We start from the raw sequence: 23596 nt of genomic DNA, 5'->3' as shown, positions 1-23596 counted from the left end.
TAAATGTACACTTCAGTTGTTAAGTATGTGGAGTTGTACATAAGTAACCCTACTGTTACATTGTATTTTTAAGTGGACAGGAATGCTGTCTTTTGCTTTCAGTGGTTATCTTTGAGCCATAGGAAGAATCACCTCATTTAGAATTTTCATTTGGATTTGGCCGTGGTTTATTTTTAAGAATTATCAGAGAGAGAGGGTTGGGTTGATCTCTTGTCCTCTGAAAGGGTTCTTTTTATGGAGCCGTATCATGAAAGTAAGAGCCCTCCGTCGATCTGTGGCGGGCTGTTTGGAGAACCCTTCATCCTGTGGATCCTCTAAGGGGTGAGGCTGTGCTCCCACCCAGGACCTGCCTGACCCTGGCCTCCTTGGCAGGGGTCTCTTGCCTCTCCTGGTCCATACCAGATACCTAGAGAAAAAGATAGTTATTGCTGATGACTCTTTTCCCCCAAAGACCCTTGTGCTCATATCCTGATGTTACAGTTTAGGTCTTACTCAGATTAACTAGAAAAGGTGTAGGTTTTCATGGTGGGCCGTGCAGACTATTGAGAGTAGTATGTGGCTGGTTCTCCCTTTAGATGGGGCTACTTACAATGTGTGCTTCCTCCTTTCCTCTTTTGGGTTTTTCTGTCTCTGATTCTCCATTCTGTCTCTCCCTTCCCCAAGTTTAACTTCTGAGATCTTGGAAGAGAAAAGAAAAAAATAATAGGGAAAAGAAAGGGGAGCAGCAGGACATGTTTACTAAATACCGAGAAAGAGGCTCTCTCATTACACATTTTAAAATAGAATTTCTCAGATGTGGAAGGAGAGTTAAATATAGCTAGACTTTGTTACAAGAAATATTTTACTTCCTACATAAAATTTTAATACACGAGGATTGTGAAAATCTTTTCTGCCCTGTTATTAGTGGTGAAAACCCTTCCCTTATCGCATTGAAAAATTGTGGTAGGAGACCTCATTTTATAGGGGAAGATGTCATCTAGTGTTGCCGAGTAACATCTTAAAGCCTTTTAAAATATTATGGCTGAGAGTTAAAACTTTGTGTTTTACTGTCAGGGGCATAGCCAAGAGGAAAAAAAAAAAAAAAAAAAGCCCAGGAATGTCCAGATCTACTGCTGTTCCTCTGTTCTTTTGTAGTCTGGGCCTCATTTTACAAAATGATTTTCAGAGCTTGTGTCACAGTTCGGCTGAGCACTGCCTTGGGGCCCAGAAATGTGCAGTCCACTTATTCGTAATGAAACTAAACTGCGTTTGGTGGTTGGCTTTGGTTTGCAGTGCTGGCCAGGAGAGCCGTGCACGAGTACATCATCACGGCCATCAAAGAAGTGCTGAGGATTCACTTCAACCGTGCAGTGGAGCTCAAGGTGGGTTCCTGTGGCGCGGGAGCTCAGTCTGAAGGCCTGTCATGGTTCTAGAACGCTCGCTCTCTCCTCCTTCCTCCTCTTGGTGAACGCCTGCTCATTCTGGGATAGCTGCTCAAACGTCACTTCGTCAGGGAAGCCCTGATCCCACCATAGGCCAGGTGTAGTGCACTGGAGGGGTGTGTTGGCAGAATTGGAACAAAAAGGCTCTAAAACCAGAGTTGGGCATGATGATGTGATGATTTTGCTTCCTTTGATTTGTAAGAAAGGACTTGGATTTGAATTTTAATTATATTTTAGAGTGAGTGCTTATGCACATTTCTGTACACTCAGTGGGCTAGAGATTGATTTCTGTATGTTTTTCAGTGGACAAATGCCTCCTTCCTCCTCTCCCTGATGAGGTCAGAAAGCCCCACTCTAGGCCTGCATGTGGCTGCCAAGCACATGAAAGGGGCTTGTCTGAATTGAGATGTGCTGTGAGTGTAACACTGACATAGGATTTCAAGGGCCGCATGAAAAAAGAAATGTAAACGATCTCAATAATTTTTTTACATCGCCACATGTTGAAATGCTGTTTCAGATGTCTTGGGTTAAATAAAATTAATGTGGCTACTAGAGATTTTAAAAATTGCATATGGGGGCTCATGGATTTCTTTTGGACAGCCCTACTCAGCAGATTAAGTATTCCTCTACATGTGGATTAGACACAACGACATTGAGTTCCCCATTATTCATTACTCAGTTCTTATTATCAGCTGTTGTTTCTTGCTGCCTTTGCTCTTGTTATTCTGTGCTGTTTTTTTTTTTTTTTTTTAAAGATTTTATTTATTTATCAGAGAGAAAAGTGGAGAGAGCGAGCACAGGCAGACAGAATGGCAGGCAGAGGCAGAGGGAGAAGCAGGCTCCCCGCTGAGCAAGGAGCCCGATGTGGGACTCGATCCCAGGACGCTGGGATCATGACCCGAGCCGAAGGCAGCTGCTTAACCAACTGAGCCACCCAGGCGTCCCTTCTGTGCTGTTTTTGAGAAGGCAGGCAGATCTGCAAAAGGGATCAAAATGGATAACTAAAATAAAATGGATTGTCTCTGCAGCCCTCCCTCTTCATTTAGAGCTACCTGTTTTTCACCTCACTTGCTCTGTTATTTTTCTACTTCATGCAACTTCCTTTAATTTTGAGTTACAGTCCTCTCAATTTGATAATTACTGTCTTTTGTGTTTTTTAATTTTCATAGGTTTATGAACTGTTCGCTGACTTCACTTTCTTGGTCACATCTGGACCTTTCGTTTACACAGCAATATCAGTGATAAATGTACTTATAAACAGTAAACTTGTCCGTGACCAGACTCCTTTAATCCTGGCTGTGAAACCTTCCTTCCTTGTGCCAGAGTCCAGGTTCCAAGTTCACACGGGTGAGAAAACTGAGCATAGTTGTTTTGATTGATTTGTATATAAAATTTTATTTTTCTTTTTTACATCGTTAAAACATCGGGGGAGGATTTTAAAAAATTAACTTAAATTTTTAAAAAGCCTTTATCATTACAGAAAACTTGTAGCATATACAAAATTGCACAGATTACTTGAATGAGCCCCTGCGTAGTCATCGTATGGCTCCAACAATTTTCACCTCCGAGTCTGTCTTGTGACACCTACGTGCCCTCCTCCCACGTTATTTTGATATGGTATCATGTCAGCCCACCCATAAATATTTCAGCCTGTTCCTCCAAGAGATGAAGCTTATTAAATACACTCTCACACACATATCCACGCCTGAAAAATTACCCATTGTTCTTTTTTCCATTGACATTTTCCCATTGTTCTGTCTGTCCCCCACAGTGTGTTTCTTTCTTTTCTTTTTTTTTTTTTTTTTTTCAGATTTTATTTATTTATTTGACACAGAGAGATCACAAGTAGGCAGAGAGGCAGGCAGAGAGAGAGGGGGAGCGGCTCCCTGGTGAGCAGAGAGCCCCATAGGACCCTGAGATCATGACCTGAGCTGAAGGCAGAGGCTTAACCCACTGGGCCACCCAGGCGGCCCCTCACCCCCCACCGTGCTTTTTGAGGAATTGAGAGTGTGTTCACTCTTCCCACTTGAAATGTTTCTGTCAGTTGCATCTTTTGGTGCTCCCGCTGTTACCTTTTTTCATTTTCCATGATACAAGTCACCTTCACTTGCATGTATCCATTTGGTGCCAGTTTGCCTTGTATGTTTCCCTGCTGGGAGGCTGCTAACTGCTCCGTCTCCATACTTAATCCTGTGCTGGGGGGAGCGTTCTCGGAGTTAGATAGTATTTTTCACCTCCTCGTCCTCAGCCCTAAGCCAGCACCTGGTTCATGGGCTTGTGACTGCTGTCCGTCTCTTAGTTCTTCAGTTCGTGCCTCAGAGTGTGGATACCGGCTTCTGCAACTTCACCCAGCACATCGAGAAGGGCCTGATGATAGCTCTTTCTGAAGTGAGAAAACACCACCAGGGGACGCATAATTTCACCGTGCAGGTGAGAATAGCACTGAATGCAGAACAAGGAGCTTTGCCCTTTGAAGAGGAACTTGTTTCACAGTCTTGTTGAGGGCACAATTAACTCTTCCTCATTTCATCTCATGGAAGAAATTCAGTTCACGTGAATCAGGGTCGATCTCTTTCTGGGGCACGGAGTTCACGGGCGTGAATAGGCAAGTACTTGAAGATTACAGAGCAGCAGGATAACCACGGAGCTCAGATGTGGTGAGCTGGACAGAGATGAGCATATGCCAGAAACACAGGAATGTTCTAGGAAGGAACAGTATCAACCTAACTCAGCCCTCCCCCCCAAAATGGGGGGAGTGCCTCAGCATACTGGTATTTCGTGTTATGGGGTACCACGAAATGTAGTGTTTCATTCTACAAACCAGAATCTAGCCACTCTAGATGAACAGGTTTTGTGTGTATTGTATGGAAATCACTGATGTTGTTATATTTCTTTGATATTTTTTCTCTGTATTCTTTGTTCTCTCTTTCTAGATTTTATAGCAAATAGATTTTTGTGTACCTGGAGCCACCTTTCGTAATTCGTATGTTTTCTTGTAATACCATCTCTTTTTAAATTCCCCATTTTTGCACACTATTTATTTATTTATTTATTAAGGTTTTGTTTATTTATTTGACAGAGAAAGAGATCACAAGTAGGCAGGGAGGCAGGCAGAGAGGGGGAAGCAGGCTCCCCGGTGAGCAGAGAGCCCAATGTGGAGCTCGATCCCAGGACCCTGAGATCATGACCTGAGCTGAAGGCAGAGCCTTAACCCACTGAGCCACCTAGGCGCCCCTGCACATGTGCTAAACTTTGTTCCCTGAGTCATTAATTTCGTCTTCAGCTGTGTGCATCGTGTTTCTCAGTCCCTCTGCTGACTTTGCTTTCAACTGTCCTTTTTCTGTTGTTCTTGGCTCTTTTCTCATTTCTCCTGCAAAGACGCAGGATTATCTTGACTGGTGATGCGATATCACCTTGAAAGTCTCTGAGGATATTAACGAGCATTTGTTTAAAAAGTTGCCTTCCGGTTCCCACCTTGTGTTTTCTCCGAAGCCATTGTTCTGTGTTGATCTTGGTCCTTGGCGCTAGGGCTCCTAGTTTTCCATAAACTATCTGGACACTGTTGGTTAGTCGCCATGAGGAGTGAAGAGGCAGGTTGTTAATTTTGGCAGCTCACCCCTTCAGCTGTGGCGTCTGTAGCCACATCCGCCCTGTCTCCCGATGGGAGGACTCCCTGGAGCACTGGGTCCCAGGCAGGGGATGAAGTTGGTGGGGCGGACTGGAACCCCTGCCCCAGTGCAGGACAAGGATTTCGGGGGATGGAACGCTTCACAGCAAAGCTGCCTTTTCTTTCGTTTTCTTCCCTTCTCTGTCTCTCGTGTGCTCTGGTGGGTAGGAGTCTCTACCCTCCTTCCTAGTGGCTAAACCCACAGCCTTGTAGTCTGCTCTGACCAGGAGCTCCTTTTCCTTATGGAGCTGTTCCTTGGGCTGGTCAGGGGGCCCGTGTGGCTGTGCCAGCCCCTCTTTGTTGGCCTGCCCGTGGCCATGAGGAAGGAAGAAGGAGGGAGAAAGTCAGCTCAGCTCTTTGGTACGTGGGCTTTGAATAACTGTACTGATTGCTGTTCATGGCCTCCTCTGGGGTCGGTTCCTGCAGAGCCCTCCTGGCTCTCTGCTCCTGCGCGCCAGGCCTGGCTATGATTTGGGTCTCTGTTCCCTCCGTTCTGGTTTATATCATTACGATCCCATCCTGTCTCCATCTTCCAGGAATGTGACAGAATCTCTGATTTTCTTCCATTCTCCGAGCTGTTGTGGATTTACTCCCCTTTGTTCAGCTTCTTGTTATTTCAGTGGGATTTGGTGTGGGTGGGGCGGGGAGGGACCGTGCCTACATGTGTTGGGTTCATCGCTTCATGTGAAAAACATTTTCAGTAAACCGAGAATTTTAAGTATCGCAAACGGGACCCAGGTGGTGGAGCTGGTTTGTTCCTTTGAAAAAAATGTTCTCTCCTTTAAAAAAAAAAAAAAAAATCAGTGAGAGAAAGTTTAAGGGAGAAACCAGCGGCTTTTCCTCAGTGTTTCGCTTTCTTTTGGAGGCTGATCCCACCTTCCTTCTCTTTAGATCCTGAATATCACCGTGGGTGCTTCAAGGCCGGCCCCTCGGCGGGGCCCGGTCAATATCATTTTTGCGGTCAAAGGCACGCGGGGGTTTTTGAACGGGACAGAAGTGAGCCAGCTGCTCAGGAACTTGAGCGTGGTGGAGTTCAGTTTCTACCTGGGGTACCCCGTGCTCCAGATCGCAGAACGTGAGTATGGCTCTCACCAAACGCTGGGAAAGCGGCCACAAGTGTTTTCATTGCTGGACCTCTTTTGAAATATTTGGCTGAAGTCCAGAGTGTAAATCAGATAAAGTCAGAGCTTCTCAGAGTCCATTCCGGCTGGGCCTCTGGAGCCCTCCTCACCCACGGGCCTTGCTTTATTATTGTCCTTTGAGAGTACAGGGCATTAGTAAAGACTGCACCCGTTCTGGGGAGGGTAAAACCAGAGGCAGAAAAAACAGACCTGTGGTTGCCAGGGGTGACGGGTGGGAGCAGGCTAGACTGCGGAAGAGTAGCAGAAGGCAACTTTTGGGGGTTGATGAGCCTGTTCTGTATCTTTGATGTGGTGACGGTTATGCAACTTTGTGTATTTGTCAAAAGCCATAAAGCTGTACACCAAAAAGAGTAAGTTTTGCTGCATGGACGCACAAAACTGAGAAAAGAATAATAGATGAAAACAAACAAAACCTTTCTTCCTGGCTGAAGCAATTAGAATCACGGTGCACATGGAGCGGGCTGGGGGTGGGGTAAACATTTACTTCAAAAAACAGTAGATTTGAGGGTTGAAGTCAGGCCAAAAAATGCATCAAATTCCTTTACAAAAATGGAACAGCCAAATGGTCCAATGACTTTTATGTGTTTTCGTGTGTGGTTAATTAAATTAAAAAGGGTAACTTGTCAGATGCAAAAGTAGGCAGGGATAGAAATTGTTCTTTACACATTGCGCCGTTCGTTCTGTGCTGTGCAGGTATGGGGAAAAGAGTAAGGATGACAGTGTGGGTAGCCCGGGTCTGTCCCGGGCAAGCCAGGACATAGGGTCACTTTACCTGGAGTCATTGCTGGGAAATCCTGGGGTCCCAGCGAACACAGTGTGAAATCTCATTGCTCTGGAACAATGAGATTTCCAGGGGATCATGTGGGTGGGTGGGCTCTGTGTGAAGCAGTGTCCCACTGGGTCACTCGAGCCAGCCTTTCACTTCTCCTTCTCTGCCTTTCTTCTGGAGACTCCTGTGCTCAGAAACTGCCTGTGGTCCTCGCCTTCACACCAGCCTGGCATTTTGTTCTAACACGTTTTGCACTAAAGGCGAAATACTGTGGAAAGGCAAAGTACTGTGACTTAGCAGGTACTCCCTAGACTTACCTTTCTGATGCGTGCAAACATGTTCTTACGGATTTCCCTCCTTTGCCTTTTATAGCCTTCCAGTACCCACAGCTGAACTTATCTCAGTTGTTGAAATCCTCCTGGGTGAGAACAGGTATGTTGGACTTACATAATGCTTTGGCAGCTGTAAGAATAAAAAGTCTGTGCAGGTGTACTGAGCGTGATGTCAACTTTCGTGCGTCTGAGTCCTAAATTCAGGGCGCCATGTCCCTTAAATTCTTGGCAAAGAATGAATGAGAAGGGAATTCAGATTCAGCTGTGGGAATATGTCCCGCTGAGTTATGGCACAAAAAGGATTGGCTTTCTTTAAAATTCATACATCAAGTTCAGGGGAAGGTCTAACAAGAATTGACAGTCTTCTGATCCAAAACAGGATAGAGTTCCAAAGCAAGGATCTCTTTCTCTGTGTGTGTGTGTTTTTTTTTTTTTTTTCTAAAAAGGCTTATTTGTTTGGTTTTATGAGGACGAATAAGATAGCTTGGTGAGCAAATAAGGTTTTTTAAAAAGTCTTGTGGGCCTGGGTCAGATATTTATAGCTATGGCACTGCAGATAAAGGCTTTCTAACTGGGTAACCAAAGTCCAAGAGATAGTGACACCCTCACTATGTTCCCAGTGTGTGAGCGGCACAGTAAGTAGCTGGTCATGGAGAGAATCGTGTCCTGTGGTGACGGTCACCAGTTGTGGTTTCTCAGACCCTGTCGGTCCTCCTTGCTTCACATCCCGTGCAAAGGCTCCACTTCTTTGCATGGTGCAGTGGCCCCATTTTCCAGATCATTTTCCTAGCACTTAGGAGACTCGTCCCTTGTCTATCTCCGGGCGGATTTGAGCCGGTTCTGGCTGCAAAGCCCACGGGTCTTTCCTTCGACCATATGCTGACAAGCCCATTATCTGTTTGATAATCTTGTTTACAGCAGATATTTTTCAGACAGGCACCCTTATCTGGGGTGAGTTTGTGCATCTAAGTCTTGAGACTAGACGAGATATGAACTAGAGCATTTCCAGAAGGTTTTTTTTTTTTTAGATTTTTACTTATTTATTTGACAGACAGAGATTACAAGTAGGCAGAGAGGCAGGCAGAGAGAGAGAGATTGGAGGAAGCAGCTCCCCGCTGAGCAGAGAGCCGATGTGGGGCTCGATCCCAGAACCCTGGGATCATGACCTGAGCCGAAGGCAGAGGCTTTAACCCACTGAGCCACCTAGGCGCCCCCAGAAGTTTTGAAATAAGGATGGATAAAATGTTTGCCCGTGTATGGGAGTTCTCAGCTCCAAAGCTTCTATGCTGCTGAGTTCCTGGGACTTCTGGCCACCAGTCTGTGTAAGAGCTTGGAACTGTAAATAAGACCCTTGAGCAGCACTTCCTGGCTCCCCAGGACCCTGTTCATGTTCACTTTCTCTCCCTAGGATCTCCTCTCGAGGCAGGGGCACGTGATAGGAATCCTATGTTAATTTGTCCTCCGCACGCACTCATTTTTCCTCCGCTGCTAACTTGTTTCGGGGCCTGTGTGTGTTTCATTTTGTAAATGTAGTTCTCCTGGGCGTCGTGGAGAAGCAGCTCCAGAATGAAGTGTTTCAGGCCGAGATGGAACGCAAGCTGGCCCAGCTGCTCAGCGAGGTGTCCACGCGGAGGCGGATGTGGAGAAGGGCCACCGTCGCTGCCGGGAACAGCGTGGTGCAGGTACTCCTTAAGAAGGCCAAGGGAGGAGGGAAGGAGGGGGCAGAGATTTGTCTAAAAACACACGGAATTTCCACGCAAATGAAAGATGCTATGAGAAAATTCTAATGGGGACGGAGGACTCTATCTGGTAGTAAGTGAGAGTGGTAGCATTTCAGTTCGACCAGAGTCTAGACACGTAGACCCGTGGGGAGCACGGCAAGAAAATTGTGTCACTGGGTTGCCATGCCATCAACATGACCTTGTTTTTTGGAGTAGTTTTTAATCACCAAAAACGTAGTCAATTTAATGCAGTGGTAAGTATTATTAATCGCATCATAGCTATAAATCATCCCTCTGCAAGAGACCTTAAGGGATCGGAGAGAGGAGAATTTTGTGTCCTCCCTTGAGCACTTGATCCTCTTTGCCTCCAGCCAGTGCAGGTGGTTTCATGTTACCCAACTATCTCCACTTTGTTGCTGTTGGTTCAATTGGGATAAAATTGGTATGTGACATTATGTTAGTTTCAGATGGACGAGAAAATGATTTGATATTTGCATACACACCAAAACGACCACCGCAAGAAGTCTAGTTACCATCCGTCACCCTATAGTCCATTTTGTAAACTAGCAGGAAGGCCACGGAAAACAGATCCACTTGAATCCAAAAGTGACCCATCAGAAATGCAAGTGCACACAGAGAGCTGGAGATTGGGGCTGTAATTTATTCCCATCTCAATGTGAATTCTGATGTTTTGGATGTTTTTCTTTATTGACTGCTGACCTCTAGAGCTAGGAAAACGGGATATTTAAAGTTAAGGCGTCGAGGGATGACTGGGTGGCTCAGTTGGTTGAGCGGCTGCCTTCGGCTCAGGTCGTGATCCCAGTGTCCTGGGATCAGGTCCCACATCAGACTCCCCGCACAGTTGGGAGCCTGCTACTCCCTCTGCCTCTGCTTGCCACTCTGCCTGCCTGTGTGCTCTCTCTCTGACAAATAAATAAAAATAAAAAATCTTTAAAGTTAAGGCGTCGCAGAGACAGGAAAGCTGGTGAAACCCGGGGGTGCAGGGGCATCAAAGGGAAAGGTGTGCATCTGACTTGGATGGGGGTGGCGGGAGTTTGCCTTGAGCTGGCGTCATTGTCCTGTGACCCTCTTACCAAGTTTTCCCCGTCAGCATTGCTTTGGATTCCCTCTCCCACAGTCGTTCCTTTGCCAGCTATAGTCGAGTATAGAGAAATTTTAAAAAAACTAATGAAAAATTGTGAATAACATTAAATAAGCATTAAACAAAGAAGAAATTAAAATGACTTGTAAAAGCCTTGCCTTATTTAGCAGTTCTGGCTTCGTAGAGTTCAAGGTCTTGGTGGAGGCGAATTTATGCACGTAAAACAGAGACCTCATTAAACTACCTAACGAAGTGCTATGTTAGTTGTGCAGCTTCCCTCAGATAGGAGTGTGAGGTCTGTGGAAGTGAACCAAGCCACCCCCAGCCAGCGGTGCCACCTGACGGATTGCACTGGGACTGCGCCCCACATCTTTCCCCCTCTTAGGGTAACCCAATGTGGAGACGTAGACAAGGATTCATGTGCAACAGTTCAGGACTCTTCATTGAAATATCATCTGTAAAAGGGAAAACATGAGAGCAACCTCAATGACCAGCAGTTGGAGAATGAGTAAATAAATTATAGTGAATCTTTGTATGTTGGAATGTTAGGTGGCCATTGTCATTAAAAAAAAAAAAAACCAAACTATTGAGGAGTACCTGGGTGGCTTAGTGGGTTAAGCATCCGACTCGTGATTTTAGCTCAGGTCTTGATCTCAGGGTGGAGAAACCAAGCCCCACTCCACACTCAATGTGGAGCCTGCTTCAGATTCTCTCTCTCCCTCTCCTTCTGCCCTTCCCCTCCTGGCCCCCTCCCCCACTCACTCTCTCTCACTCTCAAAATACATAAATTAATAAATTATTGAGTGATATGGTGAACAAAGATTACCAAAGAATGCATGCGCTGTCATCCGAATATTGATATGAAACCTATGAAAAAAATAATGGAAGTATGCCACAGTGTTTATAGTAATTTTCTTTGGTTGACTGAACTTCAGGTGATTTTCATCTTTTTTTTTTTTTACACATTTTGTGTGTTTTCAGAATTTCTCCAATGAGCATGTAATTTGTACAGTGAACATGTGATTTGAATCAGAAAATAATTTTTAAAAATGAAATTGAAAACATTGCCCAAAATAATGACTCCATCCTACTATGGTTGTATGGATTCCAGATATAAATCTGATAAGAAGTCATCTAGAAAGGATCTAGAATTAGATTTTACTGACTGTTGCTTTTAGATTGGATGAGTTTATAGAATCTTTAATTATATACCCCAATACATTGGAACTTGGTTACTGCCAGGTGAAACCATTTCTAAAAGGTATCAAAACTTTTTCAGTGTAGTAAACATTCACATAGTCCTTCGATAGTATTCCATTCTCAGGGCTAATAAAAAATTAATCATTACCGCCCAGTTTGGGGAGCGAGTAGGTGGTTAGGGAGTAGAAGTGGTCAGGGAGTGAGCCTAGACATAGCAAACAAAGGGCAGGATAGATGAGTCCTTCTCCCCTGGAGAACAGATTCCCCAGGGATGAGAGTTTGGACCTGTTTGTTAAGGATCTTTTAAAATTATCTGGAAGAAGGCATTCACAGTGAAATCATGAAGTTGTTGATTTGCCAGAAGTTTCCAGTGGGGAAGAAGGAGTCCTGCAGCCGTGTCCAGAACGCAGGGCCGTATTACAATTCTGTACACGTGGCTAGAAAAGTAGCAGCTGCGTTTTGCCAATGGCAAATGTAGAGACCAAAAATTCAAATTGCTTATGCAAAATAGAGGGCTTGGACTCATTGTTGACAGTAGTCCTGCATTTTGCTGGAATCTCAAGGGGCAGTAAAATTGTTGCATATTATTAGAGAAACAGCAACAAAATAGAAACATGTATTTATGTAAAACTGTGATACAGCAAGGATCCCAGATTCTGAAGTCCTAATATGAGAGGGCACCAGAGGGAGATCAGTTCTGAGACAAATCAAAGCACTATTTGACTAGGTGATTGTGAATTTGTGTACAACTTTCTAGCTCCATTGAAAGATACTTGATATGATACCATATAGGTTTAAAGTGTGCAATTGATGATTTGATATATGTATATATTGCAGAGTGACTGGCACAATAACATTAGTTAACACATCCATGACTATTTTTTGGATGTGGTAAGAATTTTTTTGGTTGTGGTGAGAATTTTTAAGATCTATACTCAGCACCTCTCAAGTATATATAAAACAGTATTGTTAACTATGGCCCTATGCTATGCATTAGACCCCTGGAACTTACTCATCTTACAGCTGGAAGTTCATACCCTTTGGCCACCATCACCCATTTCTCCTGAGCAAGAGCATACGGTGATTGTCTTTCTGTCTGCCTTATTTCGGTTTGCATAATGCCCTCCAGGTCTATGTGGTTGCAAATGGCAGGATTTCCTTCTTTCTTATGACCCAATGATACTGCGTGTGTGTGTGTGTTTGTGTGTGTGTGTGTGTGCACATGTGTGTGCATATCACATCACATCTTCTTTATCCGTTTGTCCATGGATGGACACTTAGGTCACTTCCATGTCTTGGTTGTTGTAAATAATGCCGCAGTGAGCAGGGGCAGGGCTGGGGGAATACAGATATCTTTTCAGATAGTGGATTTTACTTCCTTTTGGTGTATACCCAGAAGTGGGATTCCTGGATCACATGGAAGTTCCATTTAAAATTATTTGAGGAAAGTTCATACTGTTTTCCACAATGCTGGCACCAATTTATATTCCCACCAACCATGCACAAGGGCCCCCTTTCCCCACCTTCTTACCAGCACCCATCTCTTCTGAGGATAGCCATTCTGTCAGGTGTGACGTGATACCTCATTGTGGCTTTGGTTTACTTTTCTCTGATGATTAGTGATTTTGACCTTTTTATATACCTGTTGGCTGTGTGTATTTTTTGGAAAAATGTTCAGCTCTTGTGCCCATTTTTAAATCAAAGAGTTTGGGTGTGTTTTTATTTGTTTGTTTGCTCTCGAGTTGTATGAGTTCCTTATATATTTTGGATATTAATCTCTTATCAGATATATGATTTGTTGCATATTTTCTCCCTTTCCATATGTTGTCTTTTCATTTCATTGAGTCTTTCTTTTGCTATGCAGAAGCTTTTAAGTTCGATACAGTCTGCTTGTTAATTTTTGCTCTTTTTTTTGCTTGTGCTTTGAGTGTTATATCTAGAAAGTCATTGCCAAGACCAACGTCAAGGAGCCTTTCCCTTATGTTTTCTTTTAGGAGTTTTATGGTTTCAGGTCTTACATTTAAAACTTTCCATTGGAGTTATTTTTATTTTTTTTAAAGATTTTTATTTATTTGTTTGACAAACAGAGATCACAGGTAGGCAGAGAGGCAGGCAGAAAGAGAGGAGGAAGCAGGCTCCCCCGTGAGCAGAGCCAAATGCAGGCCTCCACCCCAGGACCGTGGGATCATGACCTGAGCGGAAGGCAGATGCTCAACTGACGGAGCCACCCAGGTGCCCCTGGAGTTATTTTTTGTGAGTGATATAAGATAGGGACCCAGTTTAATTTTTTTGGTTGTGCATATGCAGTTTTCCTATCACCATTTATTGAAGAGGCTTTTTCCCATTGAGTATTCTTGGCTCCTTTGTTACCAGGGTCTTCTGTGATTCCATATGAATATTAGGATTATTTTTTCTATTTCTAAAATGCCATTAGAATTTAGATGGCTACAGAGGTGGTGTCTGTAGATGGCTTTGGGTAGTATGTACATTAAAAAAAAAAAATTTTATTTATTTGAGAGAGAGAGAGAATGCACAAGCAGGCAGAGGGGCAGAGGGAAAGGGAGAAATAGACTTGCTGCTGAGCAGGGAGGCCAACGTGGGGCTTGATCCCAGGACCCTGGGATCATGACCTGAGCCAAAGGCAGATGCTTGACCAACTCAGCCACCTAGGCACCCCAAGATAATATGGACATTTTAACAAATTCTTCCAGTTCATGAACACAAAGTATCTTTCCATTTATTTGTGTCTTCAATTTCTTTCATCAGTGTCTTATAGTTTTTAGTGTACAGATCTTCTAATTCCTTGGTTAAATTTATTCCTAGGTATTTTATTATTTTTGATGCTGTTGTGAATGGTACTATTTTATTTCTTTTTCAAAATCTTCATTATTATTATAGAGAAAACATAAGGGCACCTGGGTGGCTCAGTTGGTTGGGTATTGGACTCTTGATTTCAGCTCAGGTCTTGATCTCAAGGTCATGTGTTCAAGTTCTGCAATGGGCTCTACACTTGGCATGGAATCTACTTAAAAAACACACACACGGGCACCTGGGTGGCTCAGTGGGTTAAAGCCTCTGCCTTCAGCTCAGGTCATGATCCCAGGGTCCTGGGATTGAGCCCCGCATCGGGCTCTCTGCTCAACAGGGAGCCTGCTTCCCTCTCTCTCTCTCTGCCTGCCTCTCTGTCTCCTTGTGATCTCTATCTGTCAAATAAATAAATAAAATCTTAAAACACACACACACACACACACACACACACACAAGGGTGCCTGTGTGGCTCAGTGGGTTAAGTCTCTACCTCCAGCTCGGATCATGATCTCAGGGTCCTGGGATCGAGTCTCTCATCAGGCTCTCTGCTCAGTGGGGAGCCTGCTTCCCCGCTGTCTCTGCCTACTTGTGATCTCTCTCTCTTTCTCTGTCAAATAAATAAATAAAAATCTTTAAACACACACACACACACACACACCCGCAAACACAACAGATTTTTTAATATATTAATTTTGTATCCTGTAACTTTACTGAAGGTGGAGTGTTTTGGGTTTTCTATGTATAATATCATGTCATCTTGCAAATAGTGACAGATTTTACATCTTCCTTTCTGCTTTGGATGCCTTTTGTTTTTTTTTTTTTCTTGTCTGATTGCACTGGCTAGGATAGTATTGTATTGAATAGGAGTGCTGAGAGTGGGCACTCTTTTCTTATTTCTGATTTTATTTATTTATACCCCCCCAATTCTATTTATTATTTATTTATTTATTTATTTGACAGAGAGAGGGGGAGAGACACAGTGATAGAGACAGCACACAAGCAGGTGGAGTGGGAGAGGGAGAAGCAGGCTTCCTCCTGAGCAGGGAGCCTGACGTGGGGCTCGATCTCAGCACCCAGGAATCATGACCTGAACTGAAGGCAGACGCTTTATGACTGAGCCACCCAGGCACCCCTTGTTTCTGATTATATAGGAAAAACTTTCAGTTTTAGCTCTGGGTTTGTTATATATGGCCATTCCTATGTGGAGATATGTTCCTTCCACACTCAGTTTGTTGCTGGTTTATATCTTGAGTGGAAATTGAATTTTGTCAAATACTTTTCCTATATCTGTTTAGATGATCGTATGATTTTTATCTTTTATTTATCAATGTGATATATCAAACTTACTGATTGACTTGTTGAACCATCCTTGCATTTCAAGGATGAATCCCACTTGATCATAGTGCACAATTTTTTTTTTTTTTATGATTTTACTTATTTATTTTAGAGCGTGAGAGAGAGTGTGCAAGAGAGAACATGAGTGCAAGTGATGGAAGGAGCAGAGGGAGAGGGAGAGAAAAAGAATCCTGAGCAGACTCTGTGCTGAGCCTGGAGTCTGATGTGGGGCTTGATCTTACAACCCTGAGATCATGACCTGAGCCAAAACCAAGGTTCAGGTGCTTTACCAACTGAGCCACCCAGGAGCCCCATGTTGCATGATCTTTTGAATGTACTCTTGCATTTGGTTTGCTCGTATTTTGTTGAGAATTTTTGCATCCAATTCGTAAGAGATATTGCCCTGTAGGGTGTTTTTTTGTTTGTTTGTTTGTTTGTTTTTGTTTTTGTAGTGTCCTTAGTAGACTTTGGTATCATGGTAATATTGGTCTCATAAAATGAGTTTGGGAATGTTCTCTTCTCTTTATTGTTTTGGAAACTTTTGAGAAGGATTAGTATTAATTCTTTGAATGTTTTGTAGAATTCGTCAGTGAAACCATCTGGTCCTGGTTTTTTGGGGGGGAAGTTTTTGATTACTGATTCAGCCTTCTTAATTTTTTTTTTTTAAGATTTTATTTATTTATTTGACAGACAGAGATTACAAGTAGGCAGAGAGGCAGTCAGAGAGAGGAGGAAGCAGGCTCCCTGCTGAGCAGAGAGCCTGATGTGGGACTCGATTCCAGGACCCTGGGATCATGACCTGAGCCAAAAGCAGAGGCTTTAACCCCCTGAGCCACCCAGGCGTCCCCAGCCTTCATAATTCTTACTGGTCTGTTCACATTTTCTGTTTCTTCCTGATTCAGTCTCAGTAGGTTGTATGTTTCCAGGAATTTATCCATTGCTCCTGGGTTATCCATTTTGTTGTTGTGTAATTATTTAAAGTATTCTTTTATGATCCTTTATGTTTCTGTTACCTGTTGTAGTGTCTCCTCTTTCATTTATAACTTTCATTTGAGTCCACCTTTTTCTTTGTTCTTTCTTTGGTCTAGCTGAAGATTTATCAATTTTGCTTCTTTTCAAAGAGCCAATGCTTAGTTTTGGTAATTTTTCCTGTTATCGATTTTATTAATTTCTGCTCTGATCTTTATTATTTTCTCCCTTCTGCTAACCTTGGACTTAGGTTTTTCCTTTTTTTCTTAGGTCCTTGAGGTGTAAAAGTTATTTTTTTGTTTTTTGTTTTTAAAGATTTATTTATTTATTTATTTTAGAGAGGGAGTGAGAGCGTGTACTATGAGCAGACTAGAGGAGGGAGGGTCAGAGGGTGAGAGAGAATCTCAAGGCTCACGACTAAGTATGGAGCCTGATGTGGGGCTCAATCCCACAACCCTGAGATCGTGACCTGAACTGAAATCAAGAGTTGGATGCTTAACTGACTGAGTCTCTTAGATGCCTAGGTTTTTTACTTGAAATCTCGTTTTTCTTAATGTATGCATTTATAGCTATAAAATTCCCTCTTATAACTGCTTTTGGTATATCCCATAAATTTTGGTATGTTGTATTTCTGTTTTCATTTGTCTCAATATATTTAAAATTTCCTTTTCAATTTGTTCTTTGGTCTAATGGTATTTTCAGGAGTGTGCTGTTTAATTTCCATGTGTTTGTGAAATATTCAACTTTCTCCTATTATTGATTGTATTTTCATACTGTTGTGGTCAGAAAAGATACTTGATATAATTTCTGTTGTCTTGAATTTGTTGAGACTGTTTCGTGGCCTAACATATGGTATATCCTAGAAAATGTTCCATGGGTGCTTGAGGAGAATGTGTTTTCTGTTGATACTGAATGGAATGTTCCATAAATGTCTGTTAGGTTCCTTTAGTCTGTAGTCTGCTGTTTCCTTACTGATTCTCCATCTTTGTGATTAATCCGTTGTTGAGAGTGGGGTGTTGAAGAATTTATAATCCCGAGAGCAGTGGTTCTCAAGTGGTGGTGATTTTATGCCCCCTGCCGGTGCATCTGGCATGTCTAGTGACAATTTTGGTTGTCACAGCTGGTGAGGGAGGTGTGGCTGTTGGTACTGGCATCTAGTAAGTAGAGGACATTGATGCTGCTAAATATCCTATGATACTTGGGATAGCCCCCTGTTGAACCCAAATGGCAGTAGTACCAAGGTTGAGAAGCTGTGCCTTAAAAAAAGAGAAAATGCTGATTCAGGGTGAGATTGGATGAAACCAGGAATAGTTTCTGAGAACCAGGGGTGCACACAGCCCTTATGATTCATGTTGGGAGAACAGCAGCATTCTCCCATGACAGGCTGGACGTGGTCGGTCTCAGCTAAAGACTGCGTGGCCTTGGCCAACTCTGTGTTCTCTTGTTCTCTTGCCCATTTGTCTCAGGGATTATTTTGAGCAAGATGAGGCACATTTGTTATTCCGTACAGAGTAACATTCATTGTCCCTCTTCCCATTGAAAGAGCATTGTGGGGATTCTGGGATCCAGAATGGTGTCACAAGCTCATTATGAGCATTGGAATGAATCCTGAATAACACAGTCAAGACTGGGTGCCCTGAGCCAGGGCATCTGGAAATAGGAGCTTCAAAAATGCTAATGGTTTCTGTTATCTTTCAGATGGTCAACGTGTCAAGGCTAGAGGGAGAAGACAATCCTGTGCAGCTCATCTACTTTGTGGAGGATCAAGATGGAGAAAGACTCAGTGCAGTCAGGTCTTCAGATCTGATTAACAAGATAGATATCCAGAGAGCAGCCATTATCTTGGGTTACCGCATTCAAGGTGCTGTTGCCCAACGTAAGTGTGTGACACATAGACCCTAAGTGCTCTCTGTGCTGTGCTGGCATCAAAAGCCAGGTTTGGTGGTTGTTTCTTCCCTAACAATGAAATCTGAATTTAAAGCATTCTTGTGTGCATAGAGTAATGTCTTAAACCCTTATTATTTATTATGTGGCACTTGAATAAAACGTCATTTTTTATTTTTATTTTATTTTTAAAGATTTTATTTATTTGACAGAGATCACAAGCAGGCAGAGAGACAAGCAGAGAGATGGAGGAGGAAGCAGGCTCCCCGCTGAGCAGAGAGCCTGATGTGGCGCTTGATCCCAGGACCCTGAGATCATGACCTGAGCCAAAGGCAGAGGCTTTAACACACTGAGCCACCCAGGGGCCCCTAAAATGTCATTTTTTAAAAAGAATTTTTATATATTTGAGAGTGAGGAAGCAAGAGAGCATGAGTGGGGGGAGGGGTAGAGGGAGAAGGTGAAGCAGGTTTCCCGCTGAGCAGAGAGCCAGAGAGCCTCTCCAAGAGCCCCCTGAGCCCCTCCCCCCTCCAGCCCCTGAGAGTCGCTGAGAGCCCCCTCTCCAGAGCCTGAGGTAGGGCTTCATCCCAGGACCTTGAGATGCCTTACCAACTGAGCCATTCCAGTGCCCCGCAGTGTCAGTTGTTAAAATTTACTTGCCAAGTCCTTTATTTCAACTGCTTGTACTTGTAGCTTGCACAGCTGTTCCCCTGCCCAGCATTTTGTATCTCCAGGGTTAGAGTGAGTTACCTTAAGTTAACTGTAACAATTTTCCCCCTACTCCTGTACTATGTCTGTTTTTAAAAAATTTTGTCTTACCTAAAATAACTTGTTTTCTCTCTATTTATTCCGAAATCTTGCCTGTCATATTTTGAACGTTGGTGGGGACAGTTAGTCACACAGGAAGCTGGGAGGTGCCCTCTGCATTTATTGGCTTCCTGCTGAGTTTTGCAACACAAAGAAGTCCTTGATCCTTACCGGGTTCAGTGCTGTTTCTCTCCCTCCCGGTCCTCGCAGTACTTCACAATTTAGAAAGAGGTATTTTGATATTTCTGTATTATTGTTGGAAGACTCTTGGCTCCTGCCTCCGGCAGCGGTTGCTCCCAGTGCCTTAGTTTTCAACTCCCAGATTCTGGGCATTTAAAATTAAGAAAACGGAGAGACACAGAAGAGTGTCTTTCTCTAATTGTTCCTTTATGAACCAGACGGCTTTTTTTTTTTTTTTTTTAAAGATTTTATTTATTTATTTTACAGAGAAAGAGAGATTACAAGTAGGCAGAGAGGCAGGCAGAGAGAGAGGGGGGAGGCAGGCTCCCCGCTGAGCAGAGAGCCCGATGCGGGACTTGATCCCAGGACACTGGGATCATGACCTGAGCCAAAGGCAGAGGGTTAACCCCCTGAGCCACCCAGGCGCCCCAGATGGCTCTTTTGACGTGGATGCTTTTGCCTGTGAGCCAGAGAGCAATCCTTGTCGGAGCTCGGCCATATTTGCTCCCAACATTAAAGGGATAAGTAAGTGTTTAGAAGGAATAGAGCATCAGAAAATACTGAAAAGTTCTTTACAAAGAACACGTAGGCCGCGAAGGCACCTTTATAAAATGACAGCTTCACGGTGATCTTCGGTAACGGAAGGCTCTTTGTGACCCCTGTCCTTGTCCCTGGAATCTAAGCAGGGCCAGGGCTCAAGGGCACGCTTTGTCACATTCACAGATGATGATGCGGAGAGTCTAAGCAAACAGTCCATTGGTGGTTTGTGTATTTGAGATATGATTGTGTATTAGTGTGTTCTGTTTCAAAGCAGTGAGAAAAAAATAACGAAGCACTTACTTATATGTCTTCGTCGAGGACGTCTCGATTGTAGGAGAGGTGCCCCAGTCCAGCTAAGCCTCTGAAAGAAGATGAGTTACTCTAGGGTGTTAGCTTTTGAAGCTCCTTCCCTCTGTTGTTTGCACCTCTCTTCCCTCAGTTTCCTGCTAAAAACCACAGGATAAAGATCCAAGGGATTGGAAGCCTCAGCCGGCGTCAGGCTCAGCCCCGGGCAGCTGTCGACCCTGGGAACCGGGCCTGCTTGGGTCCATCTGGGCCCCTCCTGGGTGTTCCTAGGTCAGAACTAAGAAGAGCATCCGGTTGTCACAGCTCCTTGGTTTGATTCTGTCCCTCCCGTGTTGTCCGTTTTCATGCAAAATGAGCTACGTGTATAGACGCTCTTCAGGCCAAATTTAAAGATAAGATTAATAGTTTGTCCCTTTTTCCATTTCCCGTGTGGTCTCTGCTGTGTAATTTGTGCCTCCTCCATGGCACTCAAGCTGTGGACTGCTTGCTCGGCTCCCTGGTGTCTCAGAGGCCGGAACCCACCCGTACACCAGCGCCGAGAATCTTTCCTGTTGTTACATCTTTGAGCAGAATCATTTTGATCCCATGGCAGGTGCCAACCATCATGGAATATGAAAAGAGCATAAAACTTAGCCCCTGCCCCTGGAGACTGAACTGTATTTGAAAAGACAAGACTCAGAGTCACGACCGTATTAATGACTAAAGTGCACTGTATCGAGATGACAACATTTATGTAATAAAATGCACTTTAAATTAGTAAGATACCAGGACGGCTGGGTGGCTCAGTCGATTAAGCATCTGCCTTCAGCTCAGGTCAGGATCTCCAGGTCCTGGAATTGAGCCCAGCATCCGGCTTCCTGCTCAGCAGGAGTCTGCTTCTCTCTCTGCCTCTGCCCCTCCCCACTGCTCGGTCTCTCTCTTTCTTTCTCAAATAAATAAAATCTTTGGAAAAAGAAAATAGTAAGGTACCATTTATAAGGCAAAGGCCTCCAGGACAGAACAACTTAGGCAAGGAGGAAACTCGCCTTCTCACGGAGCAGTTTTTATGAAGTGATGATAATGGGTGAGAAGGTTGGGCAGAGGGGAGGGGGACATTTTGGTAACTGGAAACTGAGCTTTAAGAGGAGCTGAGTCCTTTGAGAGGATGAGCGCGGTATGAAGAAGACGAGGGCCCAGGCCCAGGAGGGGAGGTTAGGAAAGGAGCTGGTAAAGGAGAGAAAGGCAGAGCACTTGAAGCGAGTTCCTCCAAGGCCAGGGAAGCTGGGAGGCTGCGGCAGTGGTCGGGGTCGGGGTTAGGGGGGAGGTGATCAGGAGGGTGGGGAGGGGCAAACTCTGAGTAAGTAAGTTGGAGGTCATATAATGTTTAAACTGACACCTGGTACCTTAAATCTTGTTTCAGGAATTTAGAGAGATACACAGGTGAAGAAATTAAGGCAGACCCCGTAAGGTAGACCGTTTATGGGGATTTCTGCCTTTTAGTATGGAAACGTTCCTGCAGTGAGATTAGGGCAGAGCCAGTGGGGTACCCGGGACTCAGGAGACCTGGAATTAACCTAGCCCTGCCGTCAGATGAGCCGTGCTCCTTTAGACCTGTCCGTATGTCACCCTGGTCCCTCGGGCGTTAAGGTCCCTCTAGGCAGTGTTTCTGGCCATCAGGAGATTGCAGAGTCTAACCATTTGCCTCAACCTGAAATGACGAAGAGCTTCCAGGTTTCTCATAGAAGAAGCCACGTTCCCTGCACAGACGGGCCGTCAGGGAGGTGAGTGCAGAACAGTTAATGAACAGCCTGTCTTCCCTCCCTGCAGCCTTGGACAGAGTGAAGAGGCCGTCCCCCGAGTCCCAGAGCAGCAACCTCTGGGTCATTGTCGGCGTGGTCATTCCAGTGCTGGTGGTCATGGTGATTGTCGTCATCCTGTACTGGAAACTCTGCCGCACGGACAAGCTGGACTTCCAGCCTGACACGGTGGCCAGCATCCAGCAGCGCCAGAAGGTGAGAGGGTGAGCCCCAGTCTGCACGCAGGCGGTCTCACGGGCTGGGGTAGGCCGAGCTCAGGCTCTCGATGCTCAGCGGTGGGGCGGAGAGCTGAGAGGGATACTTTTTTGGCTTTAGTGGTGGTATCTCTTTGCCTCACATTTGCTTACTGGAACCACGATTCTTCTGTATTCTTAATTATAGGCCGCGAAGATGAAGCCCTTATCAAGGCTTAGCCGTGTCACGAGTGCTGAGTTCTCCTGTAATTTTATTTACGAAATGGTTAATTCAAAGATCACATCCATTTTTGTATGAATTCTGATCTATAGTCACCCTGGATATTTTCAAAGAACAGGAGCCAAAGGAGGTTGTCTCAGATCTGTGTGTCTCTTTTGTACACGGTACCACTGGACGGCTCCTTTAGTTTCTGTCCACTGTATCAGAAAGCCACTGTGTGCCTTGATCAAGACCAACTAATCATTAGAAAAATGATACTATACTCCTTAAATATTTTAATTTAAATATATGAGTAGGTCTGTATTCACCAGTCTTTTGATGTACCTCGAGTCTTTTTTCTTTTTTTCTAAAGATTTTATTTATTTATTTGGCAGAGAGAGAGAGACAGTGAGAGAGGGAGTATAGGCAGGGGGAGTGGGAGAAAGAGAAGCAGACTCCCCACTATGCAGGGAGCCTAATGCAGGGCTTGATCCCAGAACCCTTGGATCATGACCTGAGCTGAAGGCAGATGCTTAATGACTAAGCCACCCAGGTGCCCCTGAGTCCTTTTTTTTTTTTTTTTTTTTTAAACATTTTATTTTTTGGACTCTTGGTTTACTCAGAGGATTTTGTTTGTTTTTTCTCATAAGAAACAACACACCTGGGGTACCTGGGTGGCTCCGTCCTTTACGTGTCTGACTTGATTTAGGCTCAGGTCATGATCTCAGGGTCGTGAGACTGAGTCCCACATCAGGGATACCAACATCGGGCTCTGTCCCACACCCGAGACACCAACGGAGCCTGCTTGTGATTCTCTCTCTCCCTCTCAAAAACAAAAATTAAAATTAAAAAAATTAAAAAACAACACCAAAATGCACCAGCTGCAGTTTCCAGTGTGGGTTTCTTTGGAGAAAAACGAGCAACCTGATTGTAAAATTCCGTTTTTTTTTTTTCCCCGATCCCACCCCAACTCTGTAATCTTCTAGAGCTTGTTCACTTACACCGAATTTGACAGCAGTGTGTTTTTAAACATCTTTTTCATGTCGTACCGAAGCATCCCATTTAGTTTTCATAATACTAGCAATTCTCACTTTTATGTTTCAGTGATTTCTGCAATCTTGAACTGTCACGTACCAGCTTCAGAGCAAAGACATTAGGTTTTGGTAAGGATTGAGTTTTGGTTGATCTGGTGTGAGCGAAAGAAACCTGACAAACCTTGGAAGAGAA

General features: G+C 44.2%; 1 protein-coding gene across 1 annotated transcript in view; it reads left to right on the top strand.

Annotated features, from left to right (window-relative positions):
* The window catches only part of KIAA1549 (KIAA1549 ortholog), a 136884-nt gene that overhangs the window by 55830 nt on the left and 57458 nt on the right, over positions 1-23596 (top strand). Inside the window, exons 3-10 of the mRNA XM_059172550.1 lie at positions 1273-1361; positions 2591-2768; positions 3721-3851; positions 5980-6163; positions 7372-7431; positions 8865-9013; positions 18165-18342; positions 21987-22171. Coding sequence (XP_059028533.1) covers positions 1273-1361; positions 2591-2768; positions 3721-3851; positions 5980-6163; positions 7372-7431; positions 8865-9013; positions 18165-18342; positions 21987-22171 — 1154 coding nt within the window. The remainder of the gene's footprint in view (positions 1-1272; positions 1362-2590; positions 2769-3720; positions 3852-5979; positions 6164-7371; positions 7432-8864; positions 9014-18164; positions 18343-21986; positions 22172-23596) is intronic.

Source organism: Mustela lutreola, chromosome 4 (genome assembly GCF_030435805.1).
Source record: "Mustela lutreola isolate mMusLut2 chromosome 4, mMusLut2.pri, whole genome shotgun sequence".
In the NCBI taxonomy this organism is placed as follows: domain Eukaryota; kingdom Metazoa; phylum Chordata; class Mammalia; order Carnivora; family Mustelidae; genus Mustela; species Mustela lutreola.
Note: the sequence above shows the minus strand (reverse complement) of the source record. Positions and strands in the feature narration are given on the sequence as shown.